At 38.1% G+C, this 20,101-nt stretch overlaps 1 protein-coding gene across 4 annotated transcripts; it reads right to left on the minus strand.

Annotated features, from left to right (window-relative positions):
• Positions 1-1,917: 1,917 nt before the first annotated feature.
• pik3r4 (phosphoinositide-3-kinase, regulatory subunit 4) lies at positions 1,918-20,094 on the minus strand. 4 transcript variants are annotated; one of them, XM_083544162.1, is made up of 20 exons: positions 19,822-20,094; positions 18,720-19,485; positions 18,416-18,549; positions 17,685-18,294; positions 17,457-17,591; positions 13,815-14,036; positions 13,398-13,571; positions 13,085-13,230; positions 12,784-12,987; positions 11,579-11,780; positions 10,888-11,108; positions 10,428-10,650; positions 10,008-10,173; positions 7,468-7,632; positions 7,116-7,327; positions 6,883-7,014; positions 6,202-6,302; positions 2,893-2,981; positions 2,481-2,601; positions 1,918-2,392 (listed from the first exon to the last, which is right to left on the minus strand). In XM_083544162.1, exons 2-20 carry the CDS (start codon positions 19,435-19,437, stop codon positions 2,222-2,224), a joined length of 4,146 nt encoding a protein of 1,381 aa, XP_083400288.1. In that variant the 5' UTR covers positions 19,438-19,485; positions 19,822-20,094; the 3' UTR covers positions 1,918-2,221. The 4 variants fall into 4 exon arrangements, with proteins under 4 accessions (XP_083400288.1, XP_083400290.1, XP_083400291.1 ...); XM_083544164.1 differs by having other exon boundaries at positions 11,011-11,108; positions 19,822-20,047; XM_083544165.1 differs by having other exon boundaries at positions 11,011-11,108; positions 18,720-19,480; positions 19,822-20,020.
• Between the last annotated feature and the right edge of the window lie 7 nt (positions 20,095-20,101).

A 20,101-nucleotide genomic window follows, 5' to 3' on the forward strand; every position in this document is an offset into this window, starting at 1 on the left:
CGCAAAAACAAAGGAAATGCTAAATTTATTAAATTTATTAAATTTATTAATTTTGCAAACACAAAGAGAAACAAAGGGTGTTTCAGGAGGTTTGAATAGAAAATAAAACAGAGTGGGAAACTGGATGGAAGGACTATGTACACACCATAATAAGGAATAGGAGAAAAAAATCATGCATCCTGCAACTTTTTTACATTTGATACTTAACTTGCACAGGCTTGGTAAATTAGTTTTTATTGACAATACTTAATAATACCTGGACTAATTGCTTCTTCTTCTTCTTCTTCTTTCGGCTTCTCCTATTAGGGGTCGCCACAGCGGCTCATCCGTCTTCATACCCCCCTGCCCTCTACATCTGTCTCTTTCAAACCAACTACCTGCATGTCTTCCCTCACCACATCCATAAACCTCCTCCTTGGTCTTCCTCTTTTCTTCCTTCCTGGTAAATCCATCCTCATCATTCTCCTACCGATATACCCCATGTCCCTCCTCTGCACACGTCCAAACCATCTCATCTCCCTCCCTCACCTTGTCTCCAAAACGTCCTAAATGTGCTGTCCCACTAATAAACTCATTTCTAATCCTGTCCATCCGCATCTTCCAGCGAAAACCTCAACATCTTCAGCTCTGCTACCTCCAGCTCCACCTCCTGTCTTTTACTCAATGCCACGGTCTCTAAACCATACAACATCGCAGGTCTCACCACAGTCCTATAAACGTTCACTCTTAAAGAGATACTCTTCTATCACAAAGCACTCCACCCTGCCTTCACTTTTTTCTTCACTTCTCTAAAACACTTATTATTACTTTGCACTGTTGACCTCAGGTACCTGAACTCCTCCACCTTCTCCACCTCTGCTCCCTGCAACCGCACAACTTCACTGCCCTCCCTCTCATTCACACACATGTACTCTGTCTTACTCCTATTGACTTTCATTTTTTAATACAGAAATCAATCTTTTCAGCTCAAAAGGTATTTTCAAGATACATTGTTTTTTTTTTTTTTTGGCGGCTTGATAAGTCAGGATATGAACTTGATTACTTGAAGAGCACAGGCTTAGGTACCTCGATAAATGAAAAAATCTATTCAAGGCACATCCGCCCTTCTTGCAATGTAGCGTTATTTCTATCACTGTGAACGATATTTCAACATCAAAGGGCACATAATTATCAGCGTGAGTCTAACTGTATATAAAATGGTAGCCACTCTGTCACCCTATTGTAAAGACATATTTTGCATGTCATTTATATTTAATCAGGCCATTCAGGGAAATGATTGGTATTTTTTATTACATTTGTTAAAATTTAAGGGTGCCCTGTTTAAATAAACACACTTCAAAGAAATTAAGTGTGTTAAATAGTGTCAACAGCAAATTGATTACAGTTTGGAGCACAGCCTTTTGTTCTACAATTATTGATGTGTAACTTTATGAAAGTTGTAGAAGTATTATAATTTTATCCAGATTGGGATTTTCTGTGTTAGAGAACCAAGACCACTGGCTATTTTCCATCAGTCAGAAACTAAAAACAAATCATTTAACAACAAATCATCTCCCACTCTGACATTTTAATTTAGTTAAAAGATGTTTCAGGGGTTTATATTTTATTCTGTAAAGTTTTTTCATCCTAAGGTTGAGTTGAACCACAAGTGTCACATGGATCAACAATGCCTGGGACACATTTTAAAACAAATGCTTTGCTCTCATAGTCCAAAAACTACCACTTAAAATTAAATATGATGGGGTTTTTTTTTTGGTGTTGATCTTCAGCCAAATAATGTGTCTACGATCTCATAGCAAAGTGATAGTTTTCAGTTTTTAATCACCAGGTATTTGTAGTTTCATAATGTTTTATAATTTTATGATTTAAGTTGTAGGAATTATAACTTACAATAAAAAATAATAATTAAAAAACACATTTATCCTAAATCTTTATTGCATAATACTGATGGCCAAAATCAATTTCTCTTGGATTTGCACTAATACAATTTATATAGATATATAATCACAGTTTGGCTGACTGTGTTCAGGTAAAATGCAAGATAATCACATTTACAATTTGCATATACTTATGACAAGAAAACACGTAGTACAATTGAAAGTTATCATGTTAAATAATAGACCCGAATAGGTCACATTGTGACATCCATGGTGACATTGACATCCATTGCACATTACCATTTTGTTTAGACTTCCACATAGAGAGGTATTAATGAGTGTTCTCACTTCCAGACTTTCACAATGCCATCTCTAGAGGAAGTGACTATGAAACCTTGGGTTGTCTGGAAGGTGGCAATGTCAGTAATAATGTCATGGTGGCCCACAGGCAAAGACTCTGGACCTCGGCGAGGGGCATCCTCTGTGGCACCACTCTTTTGCTTACTGTGAATCTCCTGGTGGTAAAAAAGGGGGTATTGTTTATATATTTAATAAAAGAAACAATAAATAAAGGATAAAAACAACTGTGGAAAAAAGTCAAACCTGTACTACTTCAGTCCCCTCAATAATCTTGCGGTTGTAAAACACAGAAGGGCAGTGTAGGGAGTCATTGGCACCACCAGCAACAATGTAAGACCTTTCTGGGTATGCAAGGTCCCAGAATCTAATAGAAACATTGAAAACATGATGTAATAATCTCAAACAGCATGTAACCTTGCCAGAAAAGCACTGCTTTCTAATGTGTGGCTCATAAAATAATCATCAAGAAAGAGACCAATATCTGATAAAATCAGTGTCCCTATAAACAATGCCTTAATATAAAAAAAATTTGTTTCATAGTGAGATGACGTACCTTCAAACTGATTTTAATAACTTTAATTTTTTTGTATTGGATTTTTATTTAGGTTTATTATTTTTCCAATAATAAAGAACTTAATATTATGAGTATACATACCTTATTCTCATGTCTGATCCAGCAGTGAGTAGAAGAGGGTTGCCATCAGCAGGACTGCAGTAAATTCCATGTACACTGTGTGGAGATGGCTAAGACATGAAGCACAGGTTTAAAAGAAAAAGTCTAATATGGCTAACATTAAATCATATCTTTTATTACACCAGGTTGCAAGTTCAAAAGTTTGCCACCCTAAGACAAGTCACGGGTCAGATACATTTTGCAATGTGACTGTGGTAAATGGTTAAAATCATGTGTTAAATCATCGTTCAGGAGACAGTAACAGTTAATTGAGAGTTTGAATGATAAAAACAGAAAAGCCTCTCCCAGACATTGTCATCCTCACCGATTCATGCAGAATTGTTTCAAGTTTTTATGAAGAGTAGTATTAAAAAAAGAGAAACTATCCAGTAATTAAGAACACTGGAAATAACGATCAAAATATCCCCACTGGGCAATATCAAACAAGCATTGCAAAAATCATACAAGCAAACACACAAGCCACAACTGGGCAATCCACTTGCAAATTGGGTATACCGAATTATGTCAAAGCTTACCATTAAATTGACTTTTTCTGTAATAAGCTAAAAAGGCAAATCCAGTGTAGGAGATATCCTGTTTGTCATGAACAGTAAAGGCTGGTGGCAGTAAGATGGTGTAAGGAATGTTTTCTTGGCACACATTAGGGCCTCTGAGACATTCTCATTCTCAATAAATGGTCATCTATGCAGAAACAATCATATTCACATGGTACAACATTCTTCCAACATAAACATCTAGCGTTGTGCAGTCCTCAAGCCTAGCTGAATAATACTACAAACCCGAGAAGTTAGGACACTGTACAAATTGTGAATAAAAACAAAATGCAATGATGTGGAAGTTTCTAATTTCAATATTTTATTCAGAATACAACATAGATGACATATCAAATGTTCAAACTGAGAAAATGTATCATTTTAAGGGAAAAATAAGTTGATTTGAAATTTCATGGCTTTAACACGTTTTAAAAAAGTTGGAACAAGGCCATGTTTAAAACTGTCTGGCATCCCCTGAAACGTCTGTGGACTGAGGAGACAAGTTGCTCAAGTTTAGGAAACGGAATGTTGTCTAATACAGGCTTCTAGTTGCTCAACTGTCTTAGGTCTTCTTTGTTGCATCTTCCTTTTTATGATGCGCCAAATGCAGTGTTGTGCTAGTTACTTAGAAATAGTAACTAGTTACAGTTACTAGTTACTTCATTAAAAAATTAACTTAATTACTTCGTTGATTACTTTCACCAAAAAGTAATGCGTTACTGTTAAAAGTAACCTTTTTAGTTACTTTTTTAAAGAACGTTCTTTAACGTTCCCATTAATGCCCTTTTATGCATTATGATCTATACAAACACAAAACTGACTTAAACACAAAGTAATTTTTAAACACTATTTTCAAGTCTAAGTCAGACCAGCACAAACGGAATATATCACAAGGATTTCTGAAGTAAATAACAAAACAAGCTGAATAATATATTCAGAATCAAAAACTAAAGTGGCTACTAAAATGTTTCTTTCACAGCTTAAGTATAAAAACTATCAACAATGTACAACACAAAGGGTTAGCTTCTAGCTAACAAGCTATCAAGGCATGGAGTTTTTGGTAACACAGATTACATATGACTAAAAAGTTTTTGTCTTTATGCTCAACTAAAGTAATATAATGAGCATATTTCCACTTTGAGAGACTCGTTTTGCTTTCGCCTCGACTTGCCTTACTGCTGCACATACTTAAATATATAGAAACACGCCCACAGTGTGTCTTCTTCGTGTTTAAAGTGGTTCATCCACCAATCCTACAATGCGTCTCTGCTGTAAACAGGTTAGACTGTAGGCTGCACTTCGGCCAAAATTAATTATATAAAGAAAGTAACGGACAACGCATCATACGGTAACAGTAAAAATGTTACTTTATTTAAAAAGTAATGCGTTACAGTATTAGTTACTGTCAAAAGTAACTGCGTTACAGTAACGCGTTACTAGTTAAAGCCCAACACTGGCCAAATGTTTTCTATGGGTAAAAGATCTGGACTGCAGGCTGGCCATTTCAGTACCCGGATCCTTCTTCTACGCAGCCATGATGTTGTAATTGATGCAGTATGTGGTCTGGCATCATGTTGGAAAATGCGAGGTCTTCCCTGAAAGAGACGACATCTGGATGGAAGCACATGTTGTTCTAGAACTTGGATATACCTTTCAGCATTGAGGGTGCCTTTCCAGATGTGTAAGCTGCCCATGCCACACGCACTCATGCAACCCCATACCATCAGAGATGCAGGCTTCTGAACTGAGCGCTGATAACAACTTGGGTTGTTCTTGTGCTCTTTAGTCAGGATGACATGGCGTCCCATTTTTCCAAAAAGAACTTTACATTTTGATTCGTCTAACCACAGAACAGTTTTCCACTTTGCCACAGTCCTTTTTAAATGAGCCTTGGCCCAGAGAATACGCCTGCGCTCCTGGATAATGTTTAGATATGGCTTTTTTGACATATAGAGTTTAAGCCGGCAACAGCGAATGGCACAGTGGATTGTGTTCACCGACAATGTTTTCTCCAAGTATTTCTGAGCCCATGTTGTGATTTCCATTACAGTAGCATTCCTGTTTGTGATGCAGTGCCATCTAAGGGCCTGAAGATCACAGGCATCCAGTATGGTTTTCCGGCCTTACGCACAGAGATTGTTCTAGATTCTCTAAATCTTTGGATGATATGCACTGTAGATGATGATAATTTCAAACTCTTTGCAATTTTTCTCTGAGAAACTCTTTCTGAAATTGCTCCACTATTTTTTCGGCGCAGCATTAGGGGAATTGGTGATCTCTCTGCCCATCTTGACTTCTGAGAGACACTGCCACTCTTAGAGGCCTTTTTATACCCAATTATGTTGTCAATTGACCTAATAAGATGCAAATTGGTCCTCCAGCTGTTTCTTATATGTACATTTAACTTTTCCGGCTTTTTAATTGCTACTTGTCCAAACTGTTTTTGACATGTGTAGCTCTCATGAAATCTGAAATGAGCCAATATTTGGCATGACATTTCAAAATGTCTCACTTTCAACATTTGATATGTTATCTATATTCTATTGTGAATAAAATATAAGTTAATGATATTTGTAAATTATTGCATTCCTTTTTTATTCATGATTTGTACAGTGTCCAAACTTTTTTGGAATCAGGCTTGTATTTTTAATGCCAGAAGAGGGCCAGCATTTACTAAATAATCTGGCAAATGGCTAACATCATGGAGAAATTGTAAGTATGAAATGATGATACATGCCTGCAACTCTGAGAGAGGTGGAACAGAGCTGGCCCACAGAGTGAACTTCCTGTCTCCGGTCTCCATGTCCCACATTGACACCTCGTTGTTTCCTTGGACAGCTGAGCAACACAAAGTATTACTATTAGCCTATAATAATTATTCTCATAGGCGATGGACAAACAAAGGAAATTAGTAGAGCAAAAGAACTTTTCTATTCTACAAAAAACTAATTTTTTTTAATGCATTTTTAAACAAATGAGTTCTTGGTGGAAAACTGCCTAGTCAAGTGTTCTTTAAAGCCAATTAATTTGTTCAGTCTGTTCGCAGACATTTTAATTTTTTATTTGTTTGTTTTTTATTTTCTGCTGTGCCTAAAATATTTTTTGCAACATCCATCTTGATTGGTGTCTGTGTATCTGTCGCATCTGGTCCATTCGTGTGTTCCATTTTCTTTATACCCTATTATACTTTCTTTGTCTTTTTCTCTGGTACTGATCAACACCCAGATGTCTGCTTTGTAAACCCACTGCGTTTACTTTCATTTCTGGCAAAGTAAAGCATGAGCACATTTTGAATTGCCAATTTTCCATAGTTATGTCATTATTCCTAAGAGTTTTCTGGTTTAAATCATTGTCTGGTATTTTATAATAAAATTTAAATCTGGTGCATTTTAAAATACAAAACTATTACATAACTAACCTGTTATGACTGAGGACTGATAAAGGGGATGCATGAGCAGACGTCTGATTCGAGCTCGGGCTGGATGGGAGTGATTGGAGATTGGCAGCTGAAATCGCATATCCCAACATGCCATTGTTCCATTGCTTGTACCTTTGTTAAATAAACAGGTACACGTGGACTTTAGTGAAATTCAACAGAAGAAACTATGTATAACAATAGAAAGAAAAAAGTATGCACTTAGCAGGACTTACCCACACACAGCCAGCACTGATGCATGTCCACAGCAAAGGAGGTGATGAGGCCGAGGCGCAGATCATGGCGGAGGGTCCAAGCATTGGTGTTGCTGCGCATATCCCATCCCACTAGCGATCCGTTTACTGTAGCATAGGCCAACACGGACTGAGTGCCAGAATTAAAATGATGCATATCCACCACACAGCCATCCTCCTTCAAGTCCAGGAACCTGCATACAGCATTAGACATGGTAGACAGATTCATTCAAGGTGGGGTAAGTCAGATTAATCAAGGATTCTGGAGGATCCTTCTCTTATGTTAGTCACCTTAGTCAAATATTATATTACTATTACATTTTATGGAACTTACCTGGTCTGACACTGCTGCACCTTGGGCGATTTGGGTGGCTTGTGGGCCTCGACCGCAAGAAGCTGAATAGAGCCATTATCTGAAGCGACAGCAAGGTAATGTGACCCCTGACAAAAGGTCAAGGTTTTCACATGGCCACCAATACGGGAATACGTGAGCACTGACCTAAAAGAAAAAATTTACCAAATTCTATCAGACATACATCTCCTTAGAACAGTAATTAAGCCAGCCAAATTTTTATACTTAACAACAGTTACTGGAGAAAAAAAATCTCTTTCTTATGAATAATGCACATTACATAGAAGAGTTTCTGTAAGAGTAAACATATTTTTTTAGGATTTTTGATTAATGATTGTTGCATCTCACAAAAGTGAGTACACCCCTCACATTTCAGCAACTACTTGAGTATATCTTCTAAGACTATAGAAATAAAACTTGGATATATTTTAGATTAGTCAGTGTGCAGCTTGTATAGCAGTACAGATTTACTGTCCTGTATCTCAACATACATACATTATTATCAAAATAGCTGGCAACAAACAAGAGTACACCCTAAGTGGAATACATGTATCCCGCAATAAACCGCAGTGCCCCCAGTACACGCAGCTCTCATGCAGTCTCAACCCATGATGCTACCACCACCTTGCTTGACTGTAGGCAAGACACAATTTGTTTCTGGTTCTCCAAACCAGGTAATTTCCACACATGCTGGACACCATCTGAGCCAAACAAGTTTATCTTAGTCTCATCAGACAACAGGACATGGTTCCTGTAATTCATGCTATTGGACAGATTGTTTCAGCAAACTGTTAGCAGGCTTTCTTGTGAGCCAGCTTTAGAAAAGGCTTCCTTCTGGGACGATGACCATGCAAACCGACTTGCTGCAGTGTGTGGCGTATTGTCTGAGCACTAACAAACGGACCTCCTACTTCTGCAACCTCTAAATCAATGCTGGCAGCACTAACGTTTTTATTGAAACCACCTTCTGCACCTGGAACCTGTTTTTGAAAATCTCCATATGACCCTGGTACTGTAACTCATCTTTGTAGAGAGTAACAATTCTAATTCTCAAATCCTCAGAGAGTCTTTGCCATTAGGTGCCATATTAAACATCCAGTGGTCAGGGTGAGAGAACAGTACTCAAAGCACCAAATTTTTTTAATACAAGATAGACAAATATGTATGGTCCTGTCCAGAAGACAAACATATGAAGATAATAAATAGGACAAGTGGCTTGGGCAGTTATTTAGACAATAATGGCTGTATGCTGAGTTATTTTTAGAGGACAGTAAATCTGCATTGCTATATAAGCTGCACATTGGCTACTTTAAAATACATCCAAGTTAATTTCTATTTTATTGTCCCTTGAGAAGATATACTAAAATAGTTGCTGAAATGTGAGAGGTGTACTTACTTTTGTGAGATACTGTAAAAGTCAAAGCCATTTCTGGGATTTCAGATAAAATTTGGCATCAATTTTTGGCAGCAAATTACCGTAATTTCCAGACTATAAAGCGCACCCATATATAAGCCCACTGAATCTGACAAAGATTTTTATTTTGAACATAAATAAGCCGTCTACACTGAAACTAATGAACTTTACACAGGCTTTAATGAAAGACAGTGTCTGTTACACGGTGTAACGGGTGAAATATGTTGTGGCTCCTTTAAGAGCAGAGCGGCATTTTGGGAATAGCCGGCCGCCGCATTTTTCCAGTATTACTGCATGTGTGCAAGACCGAGGAATATACCCTTATTATTTTCTGATGCTCATTTCTAAGTTTCTTTGACTAACCCGTAATGCTGTTGCCAAGAAAAATAAAAAAGCACGAGTTTGGAAACCTGTCTGTGCTTATATGATTTCTGTTGCAACTGGAGTTAGCGAAGTCTCCCTTCACCCAGACTCAACGCGTTACAACGGCTTGTATCTAAACATTAGCCTATCAAGAAAGTCATTGTTCACTGTCTTCCTCCTTCCTTTCACAACTATTTCTCTCTGGAGTTTATCTTTTGGCATCGTCGTGCGTTTAAAAAAAACTTTTTTTTCTCCCGATGCCGTGCAGGTCAGAACACGGGTGAGGTGCCTTTTTTCGTTTCCGTCCGGAAATTTCATTGGTCTAATGTTATGTCACTCAGTTTTTTGGCATGAAGTTTGTGAAACCGGGAAAAACCCAGGAAAAATACATAAATAAGCCACTTCGTTGTTTAAGCAGGGGTTCAAAACGGGGGGGAAAAGTAGCGGCTTATAGTCCAAAAAATACCGTAGCGCATTTATTCCTAATGTGGAGTTTGTATAACTGACCTCAAAATAACAAGACGCTTGCAAGTTTCTCCTTAGTTTTTGGACTTCAAAATCAATTGATCTGTCTCTTTTTTATTCTCTTAGATAGGTTTTAGCTAATGTGCTAACACTACCTGTTTAATAATTTTTTAAAAGCTGGTGAACAATATACACAATAGCACAAATCAGGAAAAAAAAAAACCCCACAATATCCTGTTTAGCTTATTAGTCCAAGGTGATGTATATAATGGAAATCTACCTTGTGGTTGTTGTCTTGCCTTCCATTTTTTGACTGTCCCATATCTTTACAGTTCCATCATTAGAACATGTGGCAAAGATAGAATGCTCATCAGATACTCTAATTCGGTTTACAGCTGACTTGTGTTCATGGAGATGGGCTACCAACAGGCCTTTGGGATGCCATCCTGCAGAAATAATATACTGTATTTTATTGCAGACATAAGTGTAAAAAGCAAATTTTTCAAAGCATCAAATCACATAATAAATCTGGATATCAGAAAACGTTATGCTTCCTGAGAAATCATCTGCTGCCTATTTAATGTTTCATTCATTCTTCTTTATTAATTTATGTGGCTGACTTGCATGACATATTGCAACTTAAGAATCCCTAATGCTGTATTGGCCTGGAAGAAGTGTAAAATTTGTTCCAGCTGTTAACCTGGCAATGGAGGTCTGCTCTCCCACTCTGCACTTTCCATCATTTGCTTGGCCATGCGCTCTGCATTGCACTGCTCCCTCTTTTGCTGTACTAGCTGCTGCAGCTCCACTTTGCATGTAGTCACACGCCGCTGGTAGGTGGACACTCCACTCGTCGACTGCACTACCTGAACTGCAGGGGACACTGTGGCTTTCTTGCCCTGAGTGCCTCCACCTTCAGTAATCTGGCATAGAAACACAGATAAAAAAAAGACTTTAGTACTGTTGCTTGTAAAGCTTTCAAATGGCCAATGTTCAGGGCACATGTTTTAAGGTTATGAGTCAAGAGAAGCACATGTCTATGGAAAATGGGGAGAAACTGAAATTGGGATTAATAATAGAAAACAAACAGAGATGAGGGGATGCAACGTGGAAAAGAGGGAGGCAATGAGAGATAGTGTGTAGTCGGCTTAGCAGTCGACCTGAGCTGAGGATGAAACATGAGGGAGGTTAAGAGTCTGGGAGGAACTCTCTGATCGCAGACGCCCTCCTGCCAGAGTCCCGTTGGCTTCCCCACCACCGCTTGCAAGTAGAACAGTAGGTACCGTCGGTAGAGCTGGTGCAGAGCTTGGAGGATCCAGAGAACAGAACATACTCTTCCACTCCTCATTTAGATTTAAATCCTGCTTTGTGTGCTTACGGGCTGATAAAAGAAAGACAAAAAACACAGTGATTTGAATTCCTACACATTCCGACACAATTATTGCAATTAAATGCCAATACTATAATTTGAAAATAAAATAAGTTCATTCTTGATTGAAATTCAGTGTTTAAAAACCAATGCATGCATTATTGCAACATACCAGCTGTAACCAGAAAATAATGTTTATTGTTTTTAGCCAGCATACTGCTGAGCTGCAGTAGAACAAAATGTGGCTTATATCACTATGCGCATGGCCAAAATAAACTAAAGATGGCCAGGTTTAGACAGTTCTCCTACACAACAGCAAAAAGCCATTGTTATTAAAAGCTGAAAAATATATAAAAGAAACAGTAGGGATGAATTCTGCACAAGAATGGGAGGAAATTAAAACATTCCGAGCACAAGGTGCTATAAACAAGTTATGAAGCTGTACAACAGCATGATTAGTAATGTTTTATATGGTTTTTTACCTCTCTTGTCCTCAGACTCCTGCTTAGGTTTGATCAGGTCAACCTGGCGCCCAGTAATACCTAGCAAGCCTAGGTCAATAACTCCACTCTGTGCCCCATCACTCATGTGGGTTTGGTCTACAATGTTGGCCTTGGCCTTGCTGGACTTCAGCATGAAGTCTTTTAGTGCCAGCAGTTTATCCTCCTCAGCCTCGGTCATTCCCTAAAAGAAAAAATCTAGCATGAGACATGCGATGAAGCTGCTTGTCCATGAAGAATCATGTGGATAAAAATGCTTATCAAAGTGGGGTTTTAGACCATAGAATATGATGCTATGTAAAAGAATCTTCTCTCCTAAAACAAAAGTCGAGGCAGTGTTGAGATCATTCACTGTTCATCTTTTAAAATTAAGAGGAACAGTGAACAATGGTCACATCCACTTTTTACCACCCTCACTAGAAACAGACCTTTAGTACTGTGAAAACCTGCATCACTAGTGTGTATTTCTGAGATCGTCTGTACCTATACCTTCGCACTTCCTCAATGTTACCTTCAGTGAACACACTGTCCAAGGTATATGCATTTACACCAGGCTAACAGTATCACACCAGGCTAGTTGGGTAGAATGTATTTAGTGGAAACACAAAACGACAATAGTATTACAAATTGTTAAAACTGTCCCTAACTTTATTTTCCTCTCTCTCTCTCTAATTCCCACAGATGAATGCGGATGTATACAGACAGAATGTATACGGACAGAAGAAGTGATGCAGCTAGATGTATATGGACAGAAGACGTGATGCTACACAGTGTTAAAAATATGGCCCTGTCCCAGCTTTTTGCAGACCTTTTGCAACTATCAAATTTTTTTCCATAAAATTTGTATATATATACTCAGTTTAAACATTTGAGGTTTTTTGTTTTGTTGTAATATAAATTTGCGAGATTTGCAAAACATTGAATTCTGTTTTTATTTATATTTTACACATTTACCCAACTTTTTTTGGAATTTGTGATGTACCTGAAGATGTAGAATCTGACTTCAGAACTAACTGTTTAGATAATAATGATGATAATAGGTCAGTTTACACAATTGGTCATTTCTCTCTATTGTCCAGTACATAGCTAGTTTCGCAGTATACCACAATATTATTTTCCTGTATGAGAACCATTGTCATATTAAATATTTCCACTTCAAAGAAAGCTACATAGTCTTGGTATCTGACCTGTGATAGCAGCTTCTTCAGTAGTTGTGCAATAGTAGGATCTTCAGGAACAGGGCATTCGGGGATTGAGCCATTACGTTTCTTCTGACGAAGTAGAAGGTGTCTGAAGAGGCTGCTAATGTCTTTGGAGCGGAGCGCATAGTCAAAGATGGAGCGGCTAACGGGTTCTTTGAGTACACTGAGAAGCACTATCTCCTTATCAATCTGTCAAAAAAAAAAAAAAAAAAAAAAAAAAAGTGAAATAAAAACCCGAAGTGTTGCTTTTGAGGACAGGAATTTTTTATTTGACTTTCAAGCTTACCTGTATAATAGGCTGGGTGATAAAGGGGTTAAGGTGAGGCATTAGCTTGCAATATACATCAGCAATATTTAGATGCTGTGCGACCACTGTAATGAATCCAACGGCCCCATAACGGATCCATAGATTGGGATGGCAGAGGAAAGGAGCTGGCAAAACAATAGACATGCAAACAATGTTGCTGCACTGGCAAAACAAACTCATGTCTGACTAATGTCTTTAAAACTCGTTTTATTAACTACACTACTATGTTGCATATTTTATACATGTACATACTGTATCTCCAGTGTACGCTTTGATATGAACATTCTCTTACCAATGTCACTGACAAACTCATAGATATGCGTTTTCTGTAGAAGTCCCAGCTGGCACATGCAGGTCAAAGCATTCAAAGCTTTATAGATGACGAACTCCTCCACATCACTCAGGCCTTGCTGTAGCAGCGGTTTTAGAATGGATGAGCTTTGCCATCCTACATAAGCTGCTACACCTGCCGAAGGTAGAGAAAGGTGTTAGGTATGTGCCCACATTTTTTTTTTAAATGGTCAAGATCATAAAGCAACTATGACTATTTAGTTTTTTTCTTTAGAATAACTGGTGAATAAATTTCAAAATTGCTGGCAGAAAAAAATAAATAAATAATAATAAAAAAAAAAATATATATATATATATATATATATATATATATATATATATATATATATATATATGTATATAACTATATATAACTCACCCACAATACTGTCGAAGAAAGCTCCACGGAGGTGCCAGTCATTCTTGTCATTTAGAAAAGTGATCATGTGGGAAAGAAGTACATCATTGGCTTTCTGTCTACCAAAAAACACACAGAGGCGCGTGATGCCATTTTCCATCAATGTCTGCTTGACGATGTTCTCCGGGTCACTAAGGAGAGTCACCACTTTCTGCTGAACCATTTCATGCAATGCCTGCAGCTCTGTATGAGAAGACCAATTATTTATTAATAAAATAATAAACATTTCTCATTCCTTACTTAAACACAAAAAAAGATAACATCTTCTTTATGTTAGTCACTTTTATATCATTAAATAAAATAACTGTATATTACATAACTAGGGAAGCGCATTGCATTCACTAAGAGAAAAAAAGAAATCACAGAAAGAATCTCATAATTATGACTTGTTATCTCATAATTATGAGATAAGTTGGGGCAGTCTGTGGCAGGGGAGCATTTTAGCGCATGACACCAGATCTGACGTTACTGCATTTTTTGCTTGGAAGCACCTCATTGCACAACAATGAAGATGTAGAAGCTCTCATATGGTTTAGTTTGATGACTGTATATGTTAGTGTTAAGATGGTTCTCACACTGATTCTCTAAACACATTCCTGTTATCTGTTCAGTGTCTATAGGGTCTTTAAGATGTGAGTATGTAAGGTATACAGGATGTCTTTATCTGGGCTCACACATCATCGGGTATTATGTCTTCTTACCCAATCAGGAACAGTTTTAGCTCAGGTTTTCCTGTGTGTGTGTATATATACTTGTCTGTTATCTGCTTTAAACTAAACAAGAATATATGTGCCATGCTTTGTGCTGTGTGGTTCTTCCCTGATCAGAAAAGGCACCTTGGTCATCGTAGATCGCATGGAAAACCTCTCCAAGAATGAAGTTTTGTTTGGACATGATACAAATATTAACAGTATACTAATTAAATTAGCTACTGGGCGTTTCCTCGCTGACTGCCCCCCTGCTAATGAATGTAGTTATGATAATCTTGCTTCAGTTAACAGATACGAAGCATTAACTATTATTATTATTATTAGTATTATTATTATTATTTTTATTAAATTTTAACATCTGAGGATTTAATCCTTATAATTATTATTATTATATTTTAACATTGAATACTAATATATGTTACACATTTTGACTGTCCACTTGATTATCAGAATGTGTAACATATATTAGTATTCAATGTTAAAATATAATAATAATAATAATAATAATAATAATAATAATAATGATAAAATCCTCAGATGTTAAAATATAATAATAATTATTATAATAATAACAACAATAGTAATAATAATAATAATAATAATAATAATAATAATAATAATAATAATAATAGTTAATGCCCCATATCTATTAACTGATGTAAGACTTACCGTAACTAAATGAATTAGCAGGAGGGGCAGGTCAGTGAGAAAACGTCCAGTAGCTAATTAAACTAATATACAGTCATCAAGCTAAACCATATGATAGCTGCTACATCTCCATGGTTGTGCAATGAGGCGCTTCCGAGCAAAGAATGCAGTAACGTCAGATCCGGTGTTATGCGCTAAAATGCTCCTTGCCAAAGACTGCCCCAACTTATCTCATAACTATGAGATATTAAGTCATAATTATGAGATAATAAGTCATAATTATTATATATAATATATATATATATACAGTGAGGAAAATAAGTATTTGAACTCCCTGCTATTTTGCAATTTCTCCCCCTTAGAAATCATGGAGGGGTCTGAAATTGTCATCGTAGGTGCATGTCCACTGTGAGAGACATAATCTAAAAAAAAAAATCCAGAAATCACAATGTATGATTATTAAACTATTTATTTGTATGATACAGCTGCAAATAAGTATTTGAACACCTGAGAAAGTCAATGTTAATATTTGGTACAGGAGCCTTTGTTTGCAATTACAGAGGTCAAATGTTTCCTGTAGTTTTTCACCAGGTTTGCACACACTGCAGGAGGGATTTTGGCCCACTTCTCCACACAGATCTTCTCTAGATCAGTCAGGTTTCTGGCCTGTCGCTGAGAAACACGGAGTTTGAGCTCCCTCCAAAGATTCTCTATTGGGTTTAGGTCTGGAGACTGGCTAGGCCACGCCAGAACCTTGATATGCTTCTTACAGAGCGACTCCTTGGTTATCTTGGCTGTGTGCTTCGGGTCATTGTCATGTTGGAAGACCCAGCCTCGACCCATCTTCAATGCTCTAAATGAGGGAAGGAGGTTGTTCGCCAAAATCTCGCAATACATGGCCCCGGTCATCCTCTCCTTAATAAAGTGCAGTCGCCCTGTCCCATGTGCAAAAAAACACCCCCAAAGCATGATGCTACCACCCCCATGCTTCACAGTAGGGATGGTGTTCTTGGGACGGTACTCATCAATCTTCTTCCTCCAAACACGTTTAGTGGAATTATGACCCGAAAGTTCTATTTTGGTCTCATCTGACCACATGACTTTCTCCCATGACTCCTCTGGATCATCCAAATGGTCATTGGCAAACTTAAGACGTGCCTGGACATGCGCCGGTTTAAGCAGGGGAACCTTCCGCGCCATGCATGATTTCAAACCATGACGTCTTAGTGTATTACCAACAGTAACCTTGGAAACGGTGGTCCCAGCTCTTTTCAGGTCATTGACCAGCTCCTCCTGTGTAGTTCTGGGCTGATTTCTCACCTTCCTTAGGATCATTGAGACCCCACGAGGTGAGTTCTTGCATGGAGCCCCAGTCCGAGAGAGATTGACAGTCATATTTAGCTTCTTCCATTTTCTAATGATTGCTCCAACAGTGGACCTTTTTTCACCAAGCTGCTTGGCAATTTCCCCGTAGCCCTTTCCAGCCTTGTGGAGGTGTACAATTTTGTCTCTAGTGTCTTTGGACAGCTCTTTGGTCTTGGCCATGTTAGTAGTTGGATTCTTACTAATTGTATGGAGTGGACAGGTGTCTTTATGCAGCTAACGACCTCAAACAGGTGCATCTAATTTAGGATAATAAATGTAGTGGAGGTGGACATTTTAAAGGCAGACTAACAGGTCTTTGAGGGTCAGAATTCTAGCTGATAGACAGGTGTTCAAATACTTATTTGCAGCTGTATCATACAAATAAATAGTTTAAAAATCATATATTGTGATTTCTGGATTTTTCTTTTTAGATTATGTCTCTCACAGTGGACATGCACCTACGATGACAATTTCAGACCCCTCCATGATTTCTAAGTGGGAGAACTTGCAAAATAGCAGCGTGTTCAAATACTTATTTTCCTCACTGTATATATATATATATATATATTTTCCCCTCTTTGTGAATGCAACGTGCTTCTGTACATAACACTTTGAATTATCCTTCTTTTTACGGCTTCTCTCATTAGGGGTCGCTATAGCGGATCATCCATCCCCATACCTCTCTGTCCTCTACATCTGCCTCTTTCAAACCAACTACCTGCATGTCTTCCCTCCTGTCTTTTACTCAATAAACCATGGCCTCTAAACCATACAACATTGCAGGTTTTACCACAGTCCTATAAACTTTCCCTTTCACTCTTGCAGATAGCCATGAAATCCTGACATTTTCATAGTGCTGGATGTATATATAGACATGTACCTGAATCATAGTTTTCATTGGGATGAAGAGTTTCTTCAGCATCATCGCCATTAACATCCTGTTCACAATTGAGGTTGTTTTCCTGCACTAATTCTAAAAATCGCAGTGCTGTTTCAGCAAGGTGTGCAATGTTCTCTAATAAAAAATAAATAAATAAAAAAGTTCAGTTAAAACATTATGAAGGTGTTTGGTCGACCTTGTAAGTGTACACATCACATTCACTCTTACCTGCATAAGCAAGTCTGACAATCGTGGCTTCATCCTGCGCCAAATGTGCAATACCGGGCAGAATGTACTCTGGGTAAATGTTGACATCATTCCGAGGCACCTCTTTGACCAGTGCCAGCACTTTAGCTAGAGTGCGCACAGCTTCTGCCCTGACCCGAGGCACAGAGTCATTGCAGAAGTGAAGTAAATAAGGAGTAATTCGATCTAGCAGGATTTCCACACTTAACCTGCTGGCAAGATGAAACACTAAATCTAGTGCCGCAAGCTTTGAATCACAAAAACGCAGGGTCTGCAGACAAGAGGTGATTACAGACACCAGAACAACTAGGCCATGTTCTTTGCTTGATGCAAGCTCCTGAGAAACCTTCTCTTGCATCTCGGACTTTCCTGCCTGCCCACCACCACACAGGTTATGAAGAATGTTCTCCAGGTCTTTTCGAATCACCAACACTCGTTCATCTGCAGACTGGAAGGTCTCTTTTGCAAACTGGGCCATATAAGGTTGAAGAAAATTGTAAAAAATGTCAGGAAAGGCTTTGCCTCGTTGCTGTTTTAAGTACTCCTCTGCTGTCAAACGCTTCTCGGGTTCTCGCTGTATCATCTGAGCCACCTGTGACCAATATATACACATGCACAGTGAAGATATGCCATATTGAGAGTGCTGAAATATATGACACTAGTAACTATTGCTGAATTGTTCAATATGTGAAAAAATAAAAAACTTCACATACCAGCACTCGGATACTCTTGTCTTCAATTTTCATCAAAACATGTTCAGTTTGAAACTGCCCTTTACGATAAGCTAGCAACTGCGAGAGGTCAAAGAGTGGGACTCCTTCCGTGAACAGTTCTGCAATTACACAACCTGAGAAACAAATGAAGCATGTAAATGTGCACTATTGTATGATGTGCTTTATATCACTTTCAATACACACACACACACACACACACACACATATACATATATATATATATATATATATATATATATATATATATATATATATATATATATATATATATATATATTATTACCAGCTGAGAAAATATCCATTGGTTGTTTGAGCTCTCCTCTGGACCTCTGGCTGTTGTTGCTGAGATCCACAAGAGGAGTAGTCTGGTCACTCTCTGTGGCAAACAAACTGCCATCCACAAACCTTTCTGGTGCAATGTAGCAGGTTCTCCTTCGAGATGTATCAAAGAAATAGTTGAAATCTGCAGGGTTGTCTTCAGGCAAATACGTGGGTTTAAAACTTGCAAAGTCTGTAAGCAGCACCCAGTTCCAGCTCGTCACCATAATATTCTCAGTCTTAATGTCACCATGACGAACCCCAGATTTATGAGCCTGGTCCACAGCATTTAAGATCTGAAATGCAATCCATTTCTTCTCCACATTATTGAGGAAAGGCCGTGTACTGATACGATCGTACAAGTTGTCCCGAACATACTGCCGGAAAAGAATGGCTGCTTTCTCAGAGAGTGTGGCCTTCTGAAAGGGTAGACAATTCTGGCAGGAGTGGAGACGGATCTTCAATTCCTCCAGCTCCTGCTTGTAGCTGGTTAATGGCAGTGAGGGATCCTGAATGGCAAATACCTTTACCACCACTAAACCCTCTCTGTGCTTCGCCCTGGCCACCTTGAAAAATCTGGTGCTGCCAAGACTTTTGTCATATTCGTATTCGTGGATGTCTGAGAAATAGCTTTCGACAGACAATATCTGTGAAGGAGCAATTCCTGCCAGCTGATTTCCCATAGTTTTCCCAAGGTGTTAGTAAAATTCTTCCAAAAGATGGATCCTGTTCTAAAGATGACAAAATATTATTAAAAGAAAGATAAAGAAGAGCCAAAAACAACAACAGTCTTATCTGATGTTAGGTAAAGAGAAGCTGTCAAACTGACAGATCAAAGCTGCTGACATCAAAGTAATGATGAGTGCTGAACTCTATAGTGCTGAGAGTAGAATCATGACTAACCGTATTTATCTGTAGGTAATGTTATGCCTCACATACAAAATACAAACTCACACAAATTACGCCTACATGATAACAAAGCAATTCAATGCCAAAATTTGTACTGCTGTTCTCTAAACGAAGTACATACATCGATATCATTTTTACCCACACTGCATGTTGTTTACCTGCTTTCAGTTCCCAGTACGCAAATTGATTCCCGTGATGTCGGAGCTGTTTTAACAACAACAATCTACGATCTAACATTTAGTTAGACTGCTCCATTGCCATCTAATCGTTAATAACAAAAGGAGGTGCATCTAACCGCAATAAAGCAGCTAATTTCGCTAAAACTACGACTTGCTGCTTGTTGTTGACCAGACATAATGTTTGCCAAGCAAGCTGATTTGAGGTCAGTCTAATGCCCAAACCTGCGCACAGCATTCGCTGACCCTTCATCAAAACTGA

This window comes from Silurus aristotelis, assembly GCF_946808225.1.
Source record: "Silurus aristotelis genome assembly, chromosome: 1".
NCBI classification, from domain to species: domain Eukaryota; kingdom Metazoa; phylum Chordata; class Actinopteri; order Siluriformes; family Siluridae; genus Silurus; species Silurus aristotelis.